The 22,125-nt window shown below is 38.7% G+C and overlaps 1 protein-coding gene across 1 annotated transcript in view; it reads right to left on the bottom strand.

Annotated features, from left to right (window-relative positions):
• The window catches only part of MYLK (myosin light chain kinase), a 222,201-nt gene that overhangs the window by 114,204 nt on the left and 85,872 nt on the right, over positions 1-22,125 (bottom strand). Inside the window, exons 3-9 of the mRNA XM_010568853.1 lie at positions 16,118-16,325; positions 14,235-14,283; positions 11,194-11,359; positions 7,642-7,807; positions 4,793-4,829; positions 2,307-2,881; positions 345-548 (exon numbers count right to left, since the gene is read on the bottom strand). Coding sequence (XP_010567155.1) covers positions 345-548; positions 2,307-2,881; positions 4,793-4,829; positions 7,642-7,807; positions 11,194-11,359; positions 14,235-14,283; positions 16,118-16,325 — 1,405 coding nt within the window. The remainder of the gene's footprint in view (positions 1-344; positions 549-2,306; positions 2,882-4,792; positions 4,830-7,641; positions 7,808-11,193; positions 11,360-14,234; positions 14,284-16,117; positions 16,326-22,125) is intronic.

Below are 22,125 nucleotides of genomic sequence, written 5' to 3' on the forward strand. Positions count from 1 at the left end.
GCAACTCCAAAAGAACCGAATGCAGAACAACAATAAAATCTTTGGCAACCTGTATGAAATACAAGCATTAATAGAAAACGTCAGTGGAGAACAGGCCTCCCTGTGTACAAAACATTCAATGAGATGGTTTTGGCTATACAAACAACAAGAACAAAAGGTCAGAAGGGAAACTGATGCAGAAAATGGCTTGCCAGCTATGCCACACCACATTATTCACAGAGCTAGGAATCAGAATTAACCTGCATTGAGAAGTCGCAATAGAAATTTTGTAGTCACCACCTTCTGACAGCTTAGAAAAGCCCAGCCACAGTTTTCAAAGTGCAGATGGGCTCACAAGAACTTACTTCTGACAGTTAACAACCAGCTGGTGGAAGTCTGGCCTTTGGGGTTGCTAGCTGCACAGCTATAAGATCCACTGTCCCCCAAGCAGGCTTTCTTTAACCATAGGCAATGAATTCCATCTTCTTCATATATTTGGACATCCTCTCCAGCTTTAATAGGTTCACCCTCTTTGAACCACTCCACCTCTGGTTTTGGTTTCCCTGAAACTAGACAATCAGGTATTTGAATTTTTATGAACAGGTATTCCCCTTAGCGTAATTCTATTATTTGCTTTAGTGTAAATTAGGATAATTTACACATACATTAATTATATAAACCTTAATGAGCAAGTAATACACAAAACTATTTTCAAATAGACGGTTTGATATTCCTGATCTTCCAAAACCTCTTGGCTAGTCCATCTTTTAAAATAACAAATATTTGGTAACTTAAAACCCCCCAAGCACTTCTATCTGAAAATTGTTGCTCTAAAAGTCATGGACAAAATGGATGTGATGAGATATTAGAGGAGAAAAAAAAGAAATTTCTCCCCATTCCTTCCTACCTTGCTAAGTTGGTTTCTCTGAGCACCTAGCAGTACTTTGCAATCCACGGTACGTACCACTGAGGTTGTTTATTCTGGGACTGTTCAGCCTGGAGAAGAGAAGGCTTGAGGGGGATCTCAACAATGTATATAAATATCTGAAGGGAGGGTGTAAAGAAGACAGAGCCAGGCTCTTTTCTGTGGTGTCCAGTGGTAGGACTAGGGGCAACGAGCACAAACTGAAACACAGGAGGTTCTGTTTGAACATAAACACTTTTTTACTGTAAGGGTTACCAAGCACTGGCACAGGTTGCCCAGAGAGGCACTAGGGACATTCCACTGTAACTTCCCTACAGACGACTTCCCTTGGCGTATAAGAGTTTGCACTTTGAGTCCAAAGTCAAATGAAAAGGCATTCACTGGCTTCAATAAGAACTGAATGATCTCCTTGGTTTCTGTACAATAGGGACTACATTTCCCTACCAAACAGGATCATGAATTAGTTAAACCTTGCAAAGTTTTTGAGATGCTCTGATGGAAAACAATCCATGTTCTTAGTACTAATATGCCTGAAAAATAAACTATTCAAAAGGTGCCAGGATCTTTGGAATATTTTCTCCCCTCCTTACTCTCTGGGCTTGTGATATAAACTGTATTCTTTACTCATGGGGCAAGAACTATCAAGAAATGAAATAAATTACCATGGTTTTGTTATGATTTTTTTTTCCTCCAGGGACATAAAAAACAATTCTCTCACACTCATGGGAACACTTTAAAGTGCAAATGTTATTTTAAAAAAAAGCAGAAAAATGCTTCAAAATTATTTTTTACTAAAATTGTAATCAGAAAAGAGAAGTGTTCCAAATCTACTCCCTGGATTCAGAAAAATGCAGCTCTCATTACTCTTCTGGGAGGTTAAAACCCAGTCAAATTCTGTGGAGCAAACTCTAAACCTCCCTTTTTATTCTGACTTTATCATTTCAGCTGTTAGGAAGCACTCAGATCAGCACTGGGTTGACCAAATATGAGGGGTAAAAGTAGATGCTGCAAGGGAAATGCAGTGATTGACTGTAGTTTCTTATCTGATCAATTTTTTGGCTCAAGGGCAATATAACTAATTAGAGTTCTGGAAAACATACCATCCATTTTCTCTCTTGCACCCTCATGATGGAGGAGGCCCTATAACTACCTCCTAGAAAGAGCGGCATTGATTACATCTAGGGAAACCCCAAATGAGAGGAGGGATGGACACTACAGTATGGAATGATTTGAAAATTTCATTGAGAAGAGTATTGTGGAAACAGCATGAGATTCTGCATCTATTTCCAAAATGCTTTAGGAGGACAACAACTTGCATTGAAGAAGGAATTGCTTCTCTGCTTCCCCAGACAGAAAGGGAACTTGACTAACCCCAGGGCTCTCATAACTTTCATCCCTTTACCTTTGCTCTTGAATTTAATCTCCTGGCCTTCTGATGCTTCCAGGCTCTGTGGACGGCTCTCAAACTGAGGGGGAATTCCCAGAGGCTCCTTCTTCTCCTCTGTTACAGCCTTCTGGGCTCCAGATCTGTTTTCTGCTTCTCTACTCCTTGGACTGACTTGCCCTGTCAGAGATAGGGTTTGCTGAGCTGACATCAGGGGCTGCACAGCCCTTTTCCTGTCTTCACCCTGTCTGCTGAAAGTGGCCTGAGGTTCTGCCTTTGGTTCTGGTTGCAGTTTCACAGCTTGTAGTGTGATGGTACTTGAAGTTTTCTGCAAGACCTGAGACCCCTTTTTTGCTTCCTTAGGTTCTTGAGGAGACACTGCATTGGCTTCTTGGTGCTGTCCCTGCGTACTGTCTTTGGCTTCTCTGGCGATGTAAAAGGTCTCTTTCTTTGCTGACACCCTGTCTTTGTTTTCAACCATGAGTTCACTGCTGCTGGATTTTAGCTCTTTAGCAATCCCATTGCTAGTTGCCTGTTTGAATTCTGAATTTTCAACAGCTTTTACAGCAAGTGTTGTTGGTTTTGATGGCATGCTGAAGGAAAATGATAAGTTTACAGATATATGACACTGTATGAAGACTAATCATTATTATCAGCAATGATATAAATGTACAAACCCTTAACAAGAAGGTGAACTAATGAGCCTTTAAGTTTCTTTCACACAGATTAAGTACATGGATGAAAGAGGTGGAGTGAAAAGCTTCATAAAATGTCATCAGTGCTCAGACACTGTCTCAGCTGAGTAGTTTCTGGATACAAATCCATTGCTCAGGTTTTAACATGTTTTGTGAGTCAGACACTAACCTTGCATACACTGCTTTAGATAGAGAGCAATTACATGAGACCCTGGAATGACCATGATGTAACACTACTTCATGCTTTAATAAATTGAGCCCACATATAATTATAGTTCAAAAAGTCACATAAAATAGTTCCCTAAAGGGAAATGAAAATGCAAACTGTGCAGTGAATTTACTATTTCTACTTATGGTGTCTTGTAATTTAGGTGGTTTGAAAAGAGGATTGATGAGGAAACTTGACTGAAGTCTAAGGGAGGGAGAGGGGGTGTTGTCAAAAAAAAAAAAAAAATCAATTGACTGGACGTAACAATATCAGCCATGGTTTTATTAGGAAGAGTTTCTCAGAATTACGATCTATCTTCTGCACAGTACTTTGGGGGCACAGGAGTAGCTGACTAACTGGGGACTTGAATCTAAGTTTCCTTCACTGAAGTTCACTGCCCTGACCACTAAGCTATTACCTGTAGAGCACAGTGTCTGTGTCTCACAATTCCAAAATATTATTCAAAGGCAGAATTGGAACATACTTGAAATACGGGAAGTAATTTCTAGCTCAGCTCTGTTTTGCTATAATTAGAGCCATTGACTTATTCTCTCAGGGACATTCAGGATATTTCCTGTGGTACTTTCTTCAGCCAGAGTTAAATGTATTAGAGAAATAACGCCTATGAGATTTTCAGTTACAACTGTAAGATTTTTACATTTTAGAAAATATCTCTTTTTTTGTGAATAAACAATGGAGGAGACAAAACTACTCTGAAGAAGCCAGTACATGGGTTCTGTAGAGCTGCACAGTTTCATATACACTGAACTTATTTTAAAGTATGTTCCTAAAAATGACACATACCTGAAAAACAGTGTAGCACAGCATTTTCAGATCCACTTTGCAGTGGACATGGAGTTAGGACAATGTAAACATGCCATTTTGAAATCCCATCAAGGGCATGTGAGGACAGTTTAAACACCCTGAAGACTGTAAAGCAACTGGCCTTCATGAAAGTGTCTTACACAGTTATCTTAGAGTATTTCATTTCTGTATTTTTTATTCATGAAGAAAAGCCATTTTACAATTTTTTTTAAAATTATAGTAATTTAACTTTAAAAATCTTGATAAATCCCTATAATATGATTTTTTTTGTTCCTTGTTACTTTACCCATACTTTTGTATGTATTTTCAGAAAACAGCAAAGACCATGGCCAGACCATGTTTTGCTTATGACAGCAAAGAACAACCAGCTCAGTACTGTCAAGATCCATGCAGGTTTTTAACCCCAAAAAGGAAGGTTGACCAATTGGTACAGAGCATAACTTCTCCTCACATAGGTTTTGATCAGTTTATATAACTATTTGGCTACAGGGGAACAGTAAGCATAAAGCCATCTAAATTTTGCCTTCCTGAACCAGACCAGAAGTCTGTAGTTCATAGTGTTGCCACCAGTTCCACCAACTATTTCACAGGAGTCTACCAGAGCAGCTGCATTTGGCAGTAAGAGAGAATCTCATTCCAAGTAAACATTTTCCAATTTCCAAATACAGACTGACCCAAAAACATTTACCGCTTTGTAAGGAAGGCTCATGCAGTAAATGTCAAAATTTGTGCACTGCAATTAAATATTCTGAGAAAGTACTCCAGTAAAAACATACCATGGTGGCTGAGCATATGTGTCAGTCTTATCTGGACCTGAAATAAAAAAAGAATAAAACAGGTAACATACATACAATACTGTACACAATTCAGTAAATTTGAGAGATTTTAAGCAAAGAATATACTTAAGAACCCTCACTTTTCATATTTTCAATCCATTGAGGTCAAGATTGACTATCACCACACCCGAAATTCGATATGGACAACAGCAAGCTGCTCAGCTGAAACACCATTTTGAGATATTGCTGGTCAACTAAGTTCTCATGTCCCTTGAGAACTATAGAGTCTGTAAGCCTCAAAGGCTCCTTGTTGGGGGAGAGAAGCAAGGAAGAGATTCCAACTGGGAGGCAGCTAATCACATCTTACAGGAACTCCACAGAGCTTGTAGAAGTGGAGAAAGGCAAACCCTCGGTGTTACACCTGAGCATGCCCACAGTGAAACTGCAGCTGTCTTCTGGCTAAAACACAAACCCGAATTAAAAGCAGTAAAAACTCCCAAAACCTGAACCCACCTGTTAAGTCATTTGCTGTGTAGCAAGTTTTATCATGTTTAACATGAATAACACAAAAACTAATATATCACATTTCTTCACTTTGCAACACCACCAGGAAATCTGGGAACATGGCTGGGAATTGGCTATTGATCTGCCAAGGTACCTCATCAGCTGCATTGATGTAACTGAGCACATATTTGCCCATAGTCAGTCTCTTAGTTCATACGTATGTAATCCTCCACGCATTCCCCCAAACCTTGACAGTATTTGTTTCTCTTGGGGGCAGCAAGAGATAATAAATAGCTGGGAGGAGAGAAGTACCACTCCAGATCAAGTGCCAACCACATCTCTTCATTTTCCCTAGTTAACATTACAGGATGCAGCCTGTTTTCTCCTGGTCAGATCAAAGTTGCATCTATGCTGTTGTCAGCTGTGAGACTAGAAACTACAGTAGAAAAACATGTAATAAAGAATCTGCAAGATAATGAATTTTGCAAGTCATCAACAAGTACTCCATAAAAATGCTTTCAGTGTCTTTGCCTCAGGGAAAAGACAAAAACATGTGATGGATGATACCCTGATTTCCACTGTGTTTTGCAAGGAAAAATCCACATCTAAATGCTTGGACTTGCCACACCATTCAGAGTGACCAAAAGAATCTATTTACACACACACAAAAGTTGCAGTGAGAGAGGGAAATAACCCATTGACCTCTCTTCAATAAACCTGTCAATAAACAGTAACAGAAATTCTTCACATAAAAATTAAAGCTGAAAAGAGACTGGATGAATGCAGAAGAGGAAGCTGAATAACTACTGGTTGCAGACAAGACAATACCATGCAACCCTGTCAATTAAAAGAACATTTTCCCCTTCCCTCTCCACTTTCCACTATGGGAAGTTGGGGAAAAAATGTAGCTCTTGGAACAAGCTTATCTATATATGAGATTGGATGGATTTAAAAGAAAAGGTATTAATTCTGAGCCACTTGATTGTCTGATAGCATCTTGCAGCAACTCCTATGACCTGATTTAATTGATAGTGAAAGAATTAGGTATTATATATTGTGGTTAGGTAAGTGGAATCATCTGATTAGTCAAGTACATTGCAAAAGAGTGCCCTTTTTACTGACCTGTACTAATCCAAGAAAGAATGCCCACATTATTCAGAGATGTGGTCAGCATCTGAAGCAAAACATATACCACAACTGACTTTGTGACCCCAGTTCCGCATCATCTCTCAAGGCAGATGTACCCATTACACAACAGAAAGCTCACGGCTTCAGGGAGAGCAAGTAAGGATCAAGTTTCATGTCTAAAAAAAAAGGCTTATTGAACAAAATGGCCCTTTCTATAAAACATTGGTTGAATAGGCAACCTGTAGAAGCTCCTTCTACAATGGCTTCATCAGATTGGAACTTAGAGATAAAAAGTACAGCTTTAAGTGGTAAAAGCTAGCTGTGGTTCTGAGGATCCCAAATGTAAATCCTCTTATTTATACTCTTGGTATCTTACAGAATGACAGCATTGATGTGAACCCAAAAATCTTGCATCAAAAAATTCACTGCTGGGTGCATATGTAACCAGCTGATCTTATGACTGCAGCTGAAGCAGGCAACTATTGATTTAATTATTTAATTGGGTCCAGTGACTGCTTACCCACTGACTGATGAAATTCCTCTTTAGTGTGGTTGCTGAAGGTTGTATGATTTTGAGCCTGCTGCAAAGGGCAACCTAAGAAGCATCAAACTGCAAAATGAACCGCATATGGTAATGCCTATATGGAATAGAACATCCTAAATTATTTATATAAAGACATTTATTTCCTTTAACAGCACTGAAATAGGCAGGGCTGGGAGTTGAGAAGCCTGAATTTTAATCTCATTAAGCTGTTTTTTTTCTCTTACAGTTTAGGGTTATGCTCCTTTACTTTACTTTCCTGGTTCTACAAATACAGATACAATTTTGTTTCCCAAAAGGGAGCTGGTATAAAGGTGCATCTGGTGTTGATACTCAATAAATACAAAATTAATTACTGATTATAGTGACAAGTGCAAGGTTTCCATTCACTGAATTTAAAATCTATGTTCAAAACATATGGAGGTCAAAACCACAGTAAAAGTGAAAAGTTGGTTTTAGAGAAAGTTGTTACAAAGCATTTGGATAGCCTTTTTCCCATTGAACCAACACAATGTTTTCAGCTGTAGCATGCTCCAAGCTATCACAGTATTATTTAATGAAGACAGAGGAAGATAATGGGAAAAAGCGAATGCTTATATCGAGGACACAAGCAAAGATATTTTAAAGGAATGTCTCTTATTCACTTGTGCTCTCTCCTGTAAACTCTTTGCTGTACCTTGAACGGTGAGCTCTGCAGACACAGATGCCTTCCCAGCGCTGTTTACCACTGTGCACGTGTAAATTCCTGAATCAGCAAGCTGAGCATTTTGGATTTCCAAGAATTGGATGCCTGTTTTCTCAAACATGTTGAAACGCTCATTTTGCTGCAACTGAATATCACCCTGCAAATATTACAAGACAATATGAGACAGCTAACTATTCATAAGAGAAGGGGAGCAAGAAATTTTTTGGTAAAACGTCAGGTCAAAATGCCTTTCTCCTATCTTTTAGCCAAATTCCTTCTGTGAATAATACTCAGATGGTATAAACAAAAAACTGCTATAATTCATATCTTCAGGAGGCTGTTTTTCCCTGCATTTTGCCACCCACTCATGTCAGTTCGGTTTGGGCTTTTCATTATTTACTATATCCATACTCCTAGAAAAATTTCTTTTCACCGTATGTGGGCTCAACCCAGTTTTCTGTTCATGTTTGTTCATGTCAAAGATCACACTTTTAAGCAAAAACTTCCAAGCTGGGGAGTAGTTCTCTCTCCTTCAATAGCTCCTTTATGCTGTATCTCTTCAGGAACTGGAAAAATTCTGCATAAGAGGACCTTATCTTTGGCCAGGTTGGGCTGGCAGAAGGCACTAGGCATACATTAAGAGGCATTGCTGTGACACAGCTCCTTTGCAGTGCTACACTGGAGTTAAATCAAAAGGTACGGCTTTGAGGCAGGAAGAAATGCATGTAGTTCTATATGCTATGTTACATAGATTAGGTGATCAGAATGACAATTTTTGCCTTTAAATTCTATGAAATAATTGACCAACACTTCATTTGTGAGCAAATCAGTGCTTCTGCTTCAGCAGCAGCCATTAAAGGAGTCCCTTGCTATCAGGCACCACAGCTTTTCCTATCCTAAGGAAAAGCATACAAATCTATGATTTGTAGGGCTTTGGTCATTAAACATTTGGGAAACACTACAGTGTTTTCAGACACTGTCATTCCTGAAGTCTCCATCAACTCACTGCTATCTGGGTGCTCTAAGTCCTATTTGAATAAAAAAAAGCTATTTCAAGCCAGGGGTTTGGTGGTGATACCTTGGAAGCTTCTATTCTTTCCAACTTAACAAGTAAGAAAAGGGGAATGAAAACAATAAACAGAGTAAGACATTTACACAAAAAGTTATTCATTAGTTCTGAAAAGTGCAATTTTAATTGTTTATAAAGCTTCCATGCTGTATGGAAGGTGGTCATGTGTCGGCTCTGCACTAGCTAGATGTGGTCCACCAGCCATGTAGGTTCATTTCCATGATGCTGAGGCAGAACTGAAATACCTACCACTCAGCAGGACCCTGCAGTGCCATCCTGATATGACCAGAAGCATTATGGGCCTGAGCTTGTTTGCAGCTAGCCAAAGCACATGCATGATTACCTGTTAATCCATGCCTTAAGAATAGGGATGCAAAAACAGGCTTCACAACAACAACCTGCCAATAAAACTCTGATAAAGAGCAACAACACATTTGCCCTTTACAAAGCATATGAATTCTTGAAAGACAGCTTCATGGTGCTCAAAATAGGTGCTAAAATAGTATTATGAAAGCCTAAAGAAAACCAATTTAGTCAAAAGTGATGGACTGAGGATAAGTTCAAGAGACCGGACTGGGTGTCTGCAGGCCAGCAATGGTATGACTACTGAACCTCTGAACAACACACCTATCATATTTTATGGAATAGTATATGCAGACCTGCAAATATTGAAATATGTTTTTGAAGGACATAAATATGAACAGAACTCATGGAGCTGCTAACAAGAACTTTGCATACTTAATTCATTTGATCAGACAATGAATGCCAGATTACAGAATAACACATTATAGAAGCTGACAATCAATAGCAAAATATATAATATAACCTCTAACAAACTGCAAAAACATGTATGAAGAAGTACCAAAGTAGAGATCCAAGGTGCTGGATTGCTAGTCCCTACTTGCTGTTTACCATGCAGCCCTGAACAAAGAGAACTGAATGACAAAGCCTGTTTTGCACTGAGTTGCATGGCTGGAAAACCTGAGCGAGTCTGGTAGGACTGGAAGCAGGCTGTTGTGGAGCAGCTGCATTGCAGACTGCCTAGAGAGCCAGCAGGCCCAAAAGAACTAATGGCAGCTAGAGAAAGAAGCAGACTCTAGATGGAGCTGCCAACTGAAGGAAGATGCCTTCGCAAGTGCTTCCACAGCAAGAGGCTGCTTGTTTTCTGAGAAGTACCCTGGCATTCTTGTATTACAGACAACAAGGATAAGTCTGGATTAAAGCAGACTATGACTTGGATGTATTTCCCTGCCCTATGAGCAGTTTTGTGGATTTTTTTGTGGTTTCTTTCCCTCTCCCCCCAGAAAACCTGGAGACACCAGAAGAAAATAAAAGCTCTGAGAAAAGTTTTGTTTTGTTTTGTTTTGTTTTTACTATAGATAAGGCAACTGAATGTTGAAGGCTGAAGTGGAGCAGGATGCCAACAGAGCAGTCATATATTTGTTTTCCCAAATTAAAGAAAGTAATTGTAATTCTCTAAAGTGCTAATTGTTTCAGTAAAAATGGCCTAATCAGTGTAATATTTAACTATCACATGAACGCTCTCTCCTTACTAACAAAAAAAAGTGGTTGGAGATCTTGTGTATGCCCAAAGGGGGCACTAGGACTCAAGTCTTCAATTCTTTTTTAATAGTCTAATGAATTTTAAATATCACTCATTTATAACACTTTTTTTGTAAATGACAGATGTTCAAAATTCCCAGTTTTATTGCAGATCTGAAGTTGGCAGCTCAGATCTCCTTTATTTTATGTCAGACACTTCTCTGCTACCACTGTTTTAGCAGAGGTCAGACTGAAACCATTAAACTGCTGTTCATCTGCCTTGGATATTTTTTTTATTTGCAAAAACAATCGTGCATACCAAAACCCAATCATATCTGTTAATTCCTAAACAGTTAATTTTCTTTTCAATACAATTTCATTTCTTTGCAAACATCATCTTCATTCTAATATACAGGTAAAACCCAATGTGAGTGATACAGAAAGGGCAGTTAATGACTGAGACACTGACATGGAACTTGGGAAATACAGCTGTGATTTTCACAGCTGTCAAAGACTCCTCTGTAATCACTGTCAAAGCATTAAATCCCTGCAGACCTTCTCTATAAAACAGAGATAATAATATCCACATTTTCCATCCTTTGTCTATTTCTTTTATCTAGTTAGTAAGGTCTTTGGGCAAGTATGTCCCATACTCGCTACTTTTCTAATGGAACCTGGATCTTGTCTCGTGCTTTCAGGTGATTTTTTTGTACAAATATTTTCAACAATGACACAGATAAGGGAGAAGTTTATACTGAGAAGGAATGCTATTGCCTTTTGTGAGTTCATTCAGCATAAAAATGAGGAATAATATGTCTCTCCTTGTATGTAAATTCTCACCATGATAATTTGCAGTGGCAAGTGCATTTCATCCTTTCAAGTCACAAAATTTCAAAAGAGAAAGAAAACATTATTTTTTTTGGAAATCATACCTTAAACCAAGTTACTTGAGGCTGAGGTCGTCCTGTTATTTTACATGAGAATTTGCCTGTTTGGCCTTCGCGCACAACAACTCTATTAGGTTTTGTAGCAAACTTGGGTGGACTCTCTCCCCAGATGCTTGGCCTGTGCTCCACAGATGGAACAGTAAGTCTTCCCCTGGAAAGGCAATTGACATCCTGGGTTTACAGAAGAACTGGAAACTGTCATGGTTAAAGCACACATCAGGAAGCGTTTTAGACCAGTAGTCTGCCAACAAGGGTATGTAATTGGTGGTACTCGAGATTATAGTTACATATTTTTTTGGCCAGTGGAAAAAATGGAAATGCTGATAATGACTGCTCTTGACTCCTCATGCAACTGAATAGTATGATGCTACACACCCTCATCCAGCATACACATAACTCACATAACAGATACTGGGGACAATTTCAGTTGCTTATAAGCAGAGCTGGGCAAGCCAAATGATAGGAAACACTGCATTCATTTAGTTTTTCCCATTTTCTGTTTCTTAAATGCCTCCTAATAGATTATTTGTGCATACTTGTTCACTGTTCACAGTTCTTTATCATGCAATTTCTTTTGACTTTGTGTGCAATGACACAGTAATTTCTGGTTTATGAATCAGCAACTTGGTTTTGCAACATTTCTGACATGTCCTAGTAAATATTTTTTGTTTGGGGAAGGCTTCTGTTTGGAATCTCATTCACTACAATGTTTGCAAAGCAAACATGAAAAGGGCACAAAACCAAAGTACACTCATCCCAGGTGAACATCTGTTAAGTGTAAATGCCCAGCTCTACTGACATGGATAGCACAGCTGGGAAACGACATGTGGAATGAAACTAGAGTGACATCAGTGACTGCAGTCCAAACCCCTCAGTTACACAGCCATAAAATGTAAAACATCAAGCAGTATTATAGCATGAAAAAAAAAAAAGGTGCAACTTCAGGTCTGTTAACGTCAAAGGGAACACTTACACTCTTTGCTCTGAAGCTCTGGTACAGCAAAAGCACACATTAGCAGATGGTGATTTCTTTTTTTTTTTTTTTTAACCTTTAATTTCAAGCAAACTGAACTATTTTCAAGGCCGCCTTTTCCAGATGGCGTTTTACCACATGCAAGTAAGATGTGTCAATATCTCACCATTTCTACCAGGTGTCAGATACTAACAGTGACTGCATTGCCTTAGTCCAAGGTGCTGCCAAGACATGATGATTGCCATATAGGCAGCTCGAGGTTTCTAAGTAAGAGATGATACCATAATGAAAGGATTTACATGGACAAGAGGACCAGCAAAAAGTCTTGGGAGAGAAGGGTGACCGCAATATGCTAAAATGGAAAACACTTCATCACATAATTAACTGATAGCTTTTAATGTCATCTTCCTCGTGCCACCACTGAAGAAGAGCATAAATGTGTATTAAAGAAGTCTTTTAGTGACTATCTTTAGGTGGTGTTTCTGTATTTATGTATCTATACATATACTAATGCATTAAAAGAAAATCAACTACCAGCTAGCCTGCAGCTTTATGGATGTCTCTTAGATAAACACAAACTGAAATGTAATTTTTTTTCTTTTCCCTCCTCCCTGTTTATGCAAGGCATAAACTTTCCATGCCATAAAATTATTAATAGTGAATAGGAGTAAAACACATGAGAATGAAAAGTGAGGAAAATCACTCTAACTCCATGCAATGGAGTAGGATAGTTCTTGCTTTGATTATTTAGCATGTGTGTATTTCTAGTAGTACATTTGCAATACAGACATTATCATGTAAAAGCCTTCCTGATTACTCAGTTTCACTTACTATTTTCACTGTTGTAATCTCAGTTAATTTTCAAATCCAAAACATACATAAACAATATTCATATCAATGATGAAATTAAAATCTTCAGTTTTAACTATCTGTATTCTGATCACTAACATAATCAGAAACATAATCCAGGGTGACACAGTCCAGGGATATAAATCAGAAATAATTCTGCTTAAATTCAAGCCACTTATAAAGAAATGAATTCAGCTTTTGGAATAATTAGGCCTGGGGCTTTTAGAACAGTGGCATTCACTTAATTGTAAGTGCTTAGTGAAGTGCAGAAACTACACGACAGCAAGAAGGCTCTTCTGTGTGCCAGTGTAGATCACCCCATCAACCCATTCTTGCTAACAGTTACTCCAAACTATTCTTGCTAAGTCACTCCAAACCAGAACAATCCTTTCTTCTGGACTACAGTTTACCCACTGTGTTGTTTGGAAATATATACTTAAATTATATGTGAGAGAGTGCTGATTTCAGTTGCTTTTCTTTCTTACTGATGACTCTTAAACCAGTATTTGCTCTGGCTTTATAAGGAGACTGTCAGGTTATGGAAGATGTGGGGAAGGATTTCTGAATATCAGAGAGCAGAGACAAGAGGGTGCAACATTGCAGATACCAGCAGATTGTTCTGTTTTCAACCAGATTAATTCCTGTCAGTATGAGGGAGCAGTAGCTGTATCAAGCTACTTATGTCTTCCTGACAGCCTCAACCATTTTACTAACAGAGCACCTCTCATAGTAGCTCTTCTGTTTGGGATAAATTGAGATTTGAACTTAGAGCATTTGAGTTCACAGATATCGAAGTGTTTGTTTTCAGTAGCTGGCACTGCACTGCCTCCAAGAGCCCAGCCATTCTTGCTATCCTCATCTCACAAGTGTGAGAAATCATACCAAACAGTTACTCTATTCCAATGCAATGCTGTGCAGAACTGAGTCATCAATCACCAGGCTTTGCTTTCCTCCATTACCTCTGATTATTGCACAGGTAAGGAGCCTTGTGGATATGTTTCCAGTGAGGAATTGCTGAAAACTAGATAAGAATCCAACCCTTTTTGACTGGCCCTCAAAGTGAATCAGAGCTAAAGACAAAATGCAAGAAGCACTTAAAATCCAGAGAAGTGGTTATTCTTTAGAAAGAGCCATTTTACTTGTTTTTCTACCAAAACATATTTAGGTGTCTGTTAAAAAATATCAAAGCCAGTGGACTTCTTACCCAGGGGTTTTGGCACTGGATGGCAGGCTGTATTTCTTCAAGGAGTTTCCTGTAAGCATAAGACAGAAAGACAGGAAGTCAGAAGTTTTGTCAGGACCATTGGGAATTACAGATACTAAAGACTATGTAAAATATGCATTTCTCCAGGTTTCAAACATAAAGGAGGAATGCAACACCTGCAGTATAAGGTTATGTCATCTGTAGCCCAAAGTTAAGCTCTCCAATTTCAAAAACAAGTTTTAGCGGAGTTACCAGCTAACCCCTTGCCTCAGTAGTAACAACACTGCAGATTATGCATGCAAGAATATTTTTAAACAAGTGAATGAAACGCTGTGTCTAATTTCTACAGTGCAGCACTAATTCAAATTAAGATAGCAAAAAAAGTGGTTTGGGCTCTGAAAGAGGTCTGACTTTACTTGATTTGTTTTTTAGTCCTGTGCTAGCCCAGTCTACCTTTTCTGTAAAATGATTCTTTCTGAAGCACTATAGTTCATCATGCTTGCTGTTGTGAGCAATAGGGAGATGCATACAAAGTCGTGTAAGCTCACCGCCATCTACTGCACAAAGCATTCCTGGTAGCTTTGGCACATTAAAAAAGGGTAGTGACCTGGGGTAGATCCAAAGTGGCAGCATGAAACAAACAGCTTTGATGGCTGTGAAAAAATATTTGTTCTAGAGCCTTATAAGCACCTACATTGCTGTCAGATAGGAAAGCCAGACAGGATGGAAAGACTAGATTGTCTTTCAGGCACTCATTTTTTCAAGTAGCAATCAGCCCCACATAGATATCTTTGCTAAGAATAGGAAAAAAATCTGAGCTTTGCTATCTTGATGCATAGAGGGATTTTTAGAATAAAGACTGCGTAATTCTTAAACTCTGAGAAATTCGGTCATTGGGTACTGCCATGAAATTGCTTTTTAACTGCAGCAAAGCTGAGGTCAGAAAAACTGATATAAAAACAGCTTTAAAAAATCCTCCACCTCCATGCAAGTTGTCACTCATAAAAGTTGTCACAACTTAAAACTAGGGGGAAAAAAGAGATTTTGCACAATTTTTACAACAGAAGGCAGTAACAATCATGCCAGATCTATGCATATTTCAGTATGTACTCTGAGGATATCTGTTAGAGATTTTGACTCTGAATAAACCCAAATGCTGATTGTTTCAGGACTGCTGTGGATTTTTGCTTTGCTTCAAGAATTCAACACAAAGTTGTGACCTGAGAAGCTTTGATATTCAACAGATCTCTGACATGACTAAATTGCAAAGAGAGAAGCAGTACAATTGATTTCCATCCTTCCCTGGCTTTGTGTCACTCTTTAAATTTTAAATTTGGCAGTTTGCAACTATCTAATATGCAGATGTTCTCTTAAAAATTCCTGGGTTTGATCTTGGCTGTTTCCTGTGTGACATTAAGCATGCAATTACAACCAGGCGTTCAGCTTAGCAAATGGAAGCATGCATGGAGAACTCCAGAAACCCATTGGCTCACTGTGCCTATCTGATAGGCTGTGAAGCAACCAGTATCGCCACAGTTTTTACTGCTTGAGAGAAAATGCTAACTTTCCAGGCCTTTGTTTCTGTCCGGAGTAGTGGCTTCCATGAAAATTACAAAGTTTAAAGCAAAGTCTTTAAAGCTAGGTCTTTTGTTACCTGGGCATCCTCCTACACATCTGAAACTGAACGCACATTATATCTAGCTGTAGACACGTAGTTCCCTGCAAAATGTCTTAAATTGTGAAATGCAATTACTGAATCTTACTCTTGCACCAGCAAGGAAGCATGTGTGTACATTTGTGATTTTAACCAGACAGTTTAACCCAGCTTGTTCATTTAATTAAACTCTATAATCATCGCAACAACAGTATAAGTATCCTCTTACCTTCCACTGTCAGTTCCACAGTCACTTGACGAACCCCACCATCATTTGCAGCCTCACAGGTGTATTTACCGCCATCACCTTCCTGTACACCTTTGATTACCAAGCTGAATATTCCCCGAATGCTGCGGTCCATGACATAATGGTCTCCCTCTGGGACAGGATGCCCATTTCTGTACCATGTGATCTGAGGCTCAGGGTAGCCTCTGACCTGGAAATATGTGAGAGAGAGTGGAGGAAGAAGGCAAACATAACAGATGACGGTATTAGGAAGAAATGTTGGACATTTAGCAATGCAGTGGAAAGTTCTTGACACAGGAGCTGTTAAACACATACTCTTTGCAAGCCAAATGGCAGAACATAATGAAATGAAAAAACTCTTGGATAAGTCAAACTGTTAAGATCATAAGACTAGTCAGGCAAATAGATACCTACACAGAAAAGTTTCCCACTAGAACGGTTTACCTGCAGAAACATAAGTGACAGTGCCAACGAAGAATACTGACACCTGGGTCCCCATTGTTCAGAGACTCCAGGGCAGTAGTGCTACTATACCTCTAAGTATGCAAGACTGCAAGGTATCTAGACCAAAAATTTCTAGCATTGCTGCTAAGGATTAGGCTTATATTATAAATCTGTATGGAGCCATCTAATTTTCAAATGTGCTGAGATATAGCAGCTCCTGACAATATACAGGCAAGAAATGCAGACACATACAAAATTTTGTCTTGATCTTTAAAAGCAGAAGATAAGGAGTTGCAATTTGAGAAAGTATCATTAAGGGTCATTCTCATGTTATGGTGGTACGGGGATTATAAAGACCTAGACATATTCACACAAACGTACTGCTCGACTTAAAGAGCTTTGTGGTCTACTGGTAGCCCAAAGAAGAGTTTTCAACAAAATGAACCAGTCCTGTGCCCATTAAATAGCAACCATATTAATATATCCTTGCTTGCATTGGCATTAATGATACATTCAGATTTGCAGGCAGATTCTCAGCTGGTATAACTGAGAATGGATTTACTGATTTCAATCGAGCTGTTGAAACCTGCTGAGGATCTGTGTCTTTCTTTTGTAAAAAAATGGGAAAAGCAGACATACACCAGTTTCCACCAGAGAATTAACTCCTCAGACAAAGGTTCTTCCTCCGCTTTATGAGACATGCCATCCTCTTTGAAGGTCACTTTAGTATGTGTTAACTGTTAGCACACTTCCCCAGTCATCATAACAACTCCTGATTACAATATTTCCCCCTTCTTTCCTATTACCCCATTCTGATATGTCAGCTCTCCATCTTCCGACTCTTTGATCCTTTGCCTACATGTCATGAAGTAACTGAGTGGATCAAGATGAGCTGGGATGAGTAATAGTTGTGGCTGTGTTTGCTCACTGGCAAACGAGCAATGCTGCATTTTGAACTACATTATCAAATCTTGGCAACTGAACAGGAAGTTTCTTCAACCTCCAGGTGGGCAAAATATTGATGATCTGTCTTGATTTGAAGAAGGCTTGGTTGTGGCTTGTGCAAATTCCTCCCAGCATTCTCCTCTCAGTTTCCAGTCCGCATTTCAGCTCTGCTTTCTTCTGACGGCACAGCACTTACTTTCCAAATTACAATCTTTAGCCAACCAAACTTACCCATTCTTGGTTCCCTTCTTTCAAAACCTTTCATTTTTAATCTAGCCCCACCTCACTCCAGCTGAGTTTCTCATCTGTTGGAGCTTAACCTACAGCTGTCAGAAATTTTTCTCTTTCCTTTAATCCTTGGGTATCAGTTCAGACAAATTAATTTTGCCAGTGATGTGGTGACCCCTTCTTCCTGGCACTACTTACTCAATATACAGAGAGAGGACATTAATGTTTGCCAAGAGCATGAATATGCTGAATAAGCTGGAGAAACTTTCCACTTCTGGTACAAACTTCTTAAGTTCTTTCTGACTCCATCTTTACCTAAGAGCCATGTTCTATGAAGAAAACATTGTGGGATCTTGCACAATGGGGAATCGACTGCTGTTTAAAAATACCACAGCATCTTTCTAAAGCTCTTTGCAGCCATGCCTTTTCTTTCCTGTGCTTTCTGAAAAACAGCAGCTCCCACTCAGCCATACCCCATACACCAGCACATTGGAGGGCATGCTCCCAGGAATACCTTTCTCAGCACATCTTGTTTTCAGAAAAATGGGGTTGTGAAGCATCAATATGAGACTTTTACAGTAGTGTAACTCTTGTTAGCTGATAATGTGCTCACTGGTACAGAAAGTGGCTTGTACCAAAGAACTGTTTCTTACTATTAACTTGTCAATGCTCTCCTACCTATCTTTTCCTTTTAGATTAAGAAACCAAAAGAGATTACTTTACTTACCCAAAGCCAGAAAGTATATCAGAATGGAGTTTCTACCTCTCATTTTTGCTTCACTGGATATTATGATTTCCTTGAATTTAAAATAGTTGAGGCAAAATGGCTTTGAAACTGCTATTTCAAGTAATACAATACAGTAAAATGACAGAGTAGCACTTGAACTGGTGTGAAGAAAGAACCACCTTCTCAGTGCATTACATCACAACCTCTTTACTAACGCTAGTCTAGCCACATCTGTTTACAGCTGCTAAGATTCTGGCCTGTGAATACATGTCATCAATTACATGTCACCTAATATATTTACTATTTTTTCCAGTTCACAATCATTCCTCCTAGTGTTTTCTTCTCTGTATTCTTCAGCCCAGCTTCAAAGCTCCCAAGCATAAACCTTCCATCACTTATCCCAGGGAACAATTGCGGTTGAAGCAATGGGAAACACCTTCCTTCCATTTTTCTTTTTATTTTATCATATTGTTAAGTCCCTCTTGAACCACACAAGGCCATTTTTACCTGACCCCTCAAGCTCTGGTAGAGCATTATACATGCCCTTCTACTATCACATGGCTAAGCCTACATTAAGTATTTTTCCGTTTCTTCCATGTGTGTTGATTTTATGCTTGCTATGTTTGTATTATTTTGCTCATCCACACCTCTACGCTGAGGAAATGCCACACAGAAAATCACTAACACAGGCGATCAGCATGCCATTTCCTTTCAAAAGGATGAGTCACTCCCTTCCCAAACACTGTATTTTTTTCTTTTATTTTTTTGTCAAAAATGAAATGATGGGATAGCAGAAGTTTGCAGAATTGCTCTGTTGCAAGGATTTATTTCAGGTTTGGGTATGGAATGTGTTTCAAACTGAGCCAGCCCTCTCTGAAATACATAGTCTTGCCATAAAAGTGTCAGGGACCCTTAAACGAATCACTGGTTACTAGGTTTTGATCCTAATGGATCAATTCCAGAACTGCAGCAGGTTTTATATTCCTCCCTAACCTTTCCAGAGCTCACTAAAAACATCTGCCTTGAATAAATCCACAGCAAAGAGAAATTTATCTGCTTATTTAATGCCCAACAGCAGAAGGCTATAACCTTTATTTACAGCTTGGCCTGTGTGAGTATTGCCAGTCCCAGTGGCTACAGCTTTTCTTTACCTGCTCTACAACACTAACAAGTGGAAAATTGACAGCAAGCAGCAAATAACCACTGTATTAGCACAAACATGAGTTTTGAGCTTTTGTCTGGACCCATCAACTGCTCAGTCTTCTTGGAAAATCTGCTAAGATGAAACAGGCCTTCTGCTCCATGCATCAACACAGCAAGTGGAAAGAGCTGAGAGAACCTGTTGCTTGTGAAACTTCCAGAGTTAAGATTCAGTTCTGCATCTAGGTCTGGGGGAATGCTATAGAAAAGGGATGGCACTAGGCTCCAAAATAAAAGAAATAAGGAGAAAAAAATACAACAAATCTATGGAAGCTGAACACTAAAGGATAGTATTATTAAAAAATGTGCTGCTACAAACTAGTCCCTATTGTCACAAACCTAAAAGCGTTCAGAGACCACCAATGCCAAATTTATTCAGGGACCCTTTTTCTTGTTTGAAAGGGCAGGAAAGATTTTCTAAAACTTGGCCTATATCTCTGCTCCATAAAAGAGCTGTTTATATACCAATTTCAAAAAAACATAGGTTTGTCTATTTAAATGCATCACAGTTGCAGTAGCAGTTTAGGGCAATGAGACACACTCTTTTGGCTCATGCTTTTAACTTCAAAGTCATATCCTGCTTTGTAATAACTGTTGCTGGCTCCAGTGAGGTTGACAATGAATGCAAATCCACAGCACCCAAAAAGAGTTAACCATAACTGACAATAAACCAAAGTGTAAGTAACTGTGAAACACTGATGGGGTGTGTACTATTACTGAGTGTTGCTCACTTTCACAGTAACACTTTAAGACTATTGGAAATCATGGCAAACATTACATGACATATTCTAACATTATGTTCATTATATTGGCTGAGGTGTTCAGTGCTTGATGTTAAGGACTAGATAAATGTCCTATGTTGCTGCTCAAGGTCACATCAACACACAAGCAATGAGATCAGAAAGAAAACAGCTATCAAAAAGATGTCTTGGTTTGCAAAATTCCCCCAAATTACATCATATATAGACAGGCACAACAAAAGTTGTACTAAGACTGGCAATGATACAATTGTTACGAAGTTGCTGTTCAAAATAACTCCCCTCATAGAGATGATTTCATATGCTGCAATATGAATTCCACTAATGACTAAAATTCCTCTCAAGAGACAATCCTTCTCCCATGAAGTCAGAATTTTAAAACATTCAGATTCTGTCAGCACATAGTGTTCAGTTGTGCTATTTCTGTAGACTACCTTTGCCTTTAATTCCACAAAATCCAGAATTAAGACCTATGTATGTAAAGTATTCAATCACTGAATAAAAGAATCAGTTGTATTTGAGTGGTTCAATCCATTTAAAGAAAACTGATTTTGAATTTACCTTTGAATGACAGAAATATTCTCTATTCTACTTTTTATACTTTACATGCTATTTAAAATGTAGCTTCCAATCCAATTTGCATACCTTGCTGCTTTTTGAGGAAGGTTGTCCCCTTTGTAGGCTGTTAAAGAATAACAGAGTATAGCAGGTAGTATTTAACATCCTAAAATAAGCAGGTTTGCTGCTCCTGTAGCTAAGTGACACTGCTTTTTGACCCATGGTTCTCAGTGAGAAGAACTTGGTATCATAAATGCCTATTTATAAAGTGCCTATTTATATTTGAGATGGAAAAATACAGAATGTACTTCTTAGAGAAAATGTATGGATTTTTTTGTTGTTTTAATTAATACGTGCACTGATAAAGCAAAAATATGCAAAAATAGACTTTTCCACTTGTCTTGAGAATTTTAGGGATATGCAGCCCCTGAGGCTATTAAAAGTGATGCTCTTAGCTTGTATCTCATTCATTGCAACACAGAGAAATAATTTATTAAAAACACTGATGGTTAGTAGTGTAGCTAGCACATTTACAGTCAGACTGTAGTGTCTGGAAGCATTAAAACAACATGAAAACAAAGTTTGGATGACCTGGGTAACAAGTCTTACAAGAAAAATAGCAATAATGAGAAATGTTTTCTGATGCATAAAGGTATGTGCAAAGCAGAAGAGAATAAACTGTTTCCCACATCCACAGTGGATAGGACAAAAAATAGACTTTTAAGAGAAACTGGCCAGTGGGTTGGTAGATGATATCTGACAGCAGTGGCCTCCTTTAGATGAATAGCAAGTGTTTTGCTTATTTGGCTGCCTGCCTATCGTAACATTAAGGAATGCCAGAGTGAGGTAACTTTTTGAGAAGGGTTTGTAGCCTATCCTCTGTTCCATGCCCACCTTCAACCAGAAGCCAGCAATTTCTGGGAACTACATCTCAGAAAAGGCCACAGAGATCAGAAATTGCAAAGGGATAAAAAGAGGATAGCCTCAGTTATAGTTGCCAGATGTTACCATTGAGCTCCCAAACGTATGCTTTGGGCAGATCAGTAGAAGTCACACCAGGAGGAGATGTCAAGGGAGGTGTGGAAAACCATTCAGAATATTTGACAAACTTTGACCTTTATTGTGCTGCC

The sequence above is a fragment of the Haliaeetus leucocephalus genome, unplaced genomic scaffold, assembly GCF_000737465.1.
Source record: "Haliaeetus leucocephalus isolate CR32 unplaced genomic scaffold, Haliaeetus_leucocephalus-4.0 Scaffold1, whole genome shotgun sequence".
NCBI lineage: Eukaryota > Metazoa > Chordata > Aves > Accipitriformes > Accipitridae > Haliaeetus > Haliaeetus leucocephalus.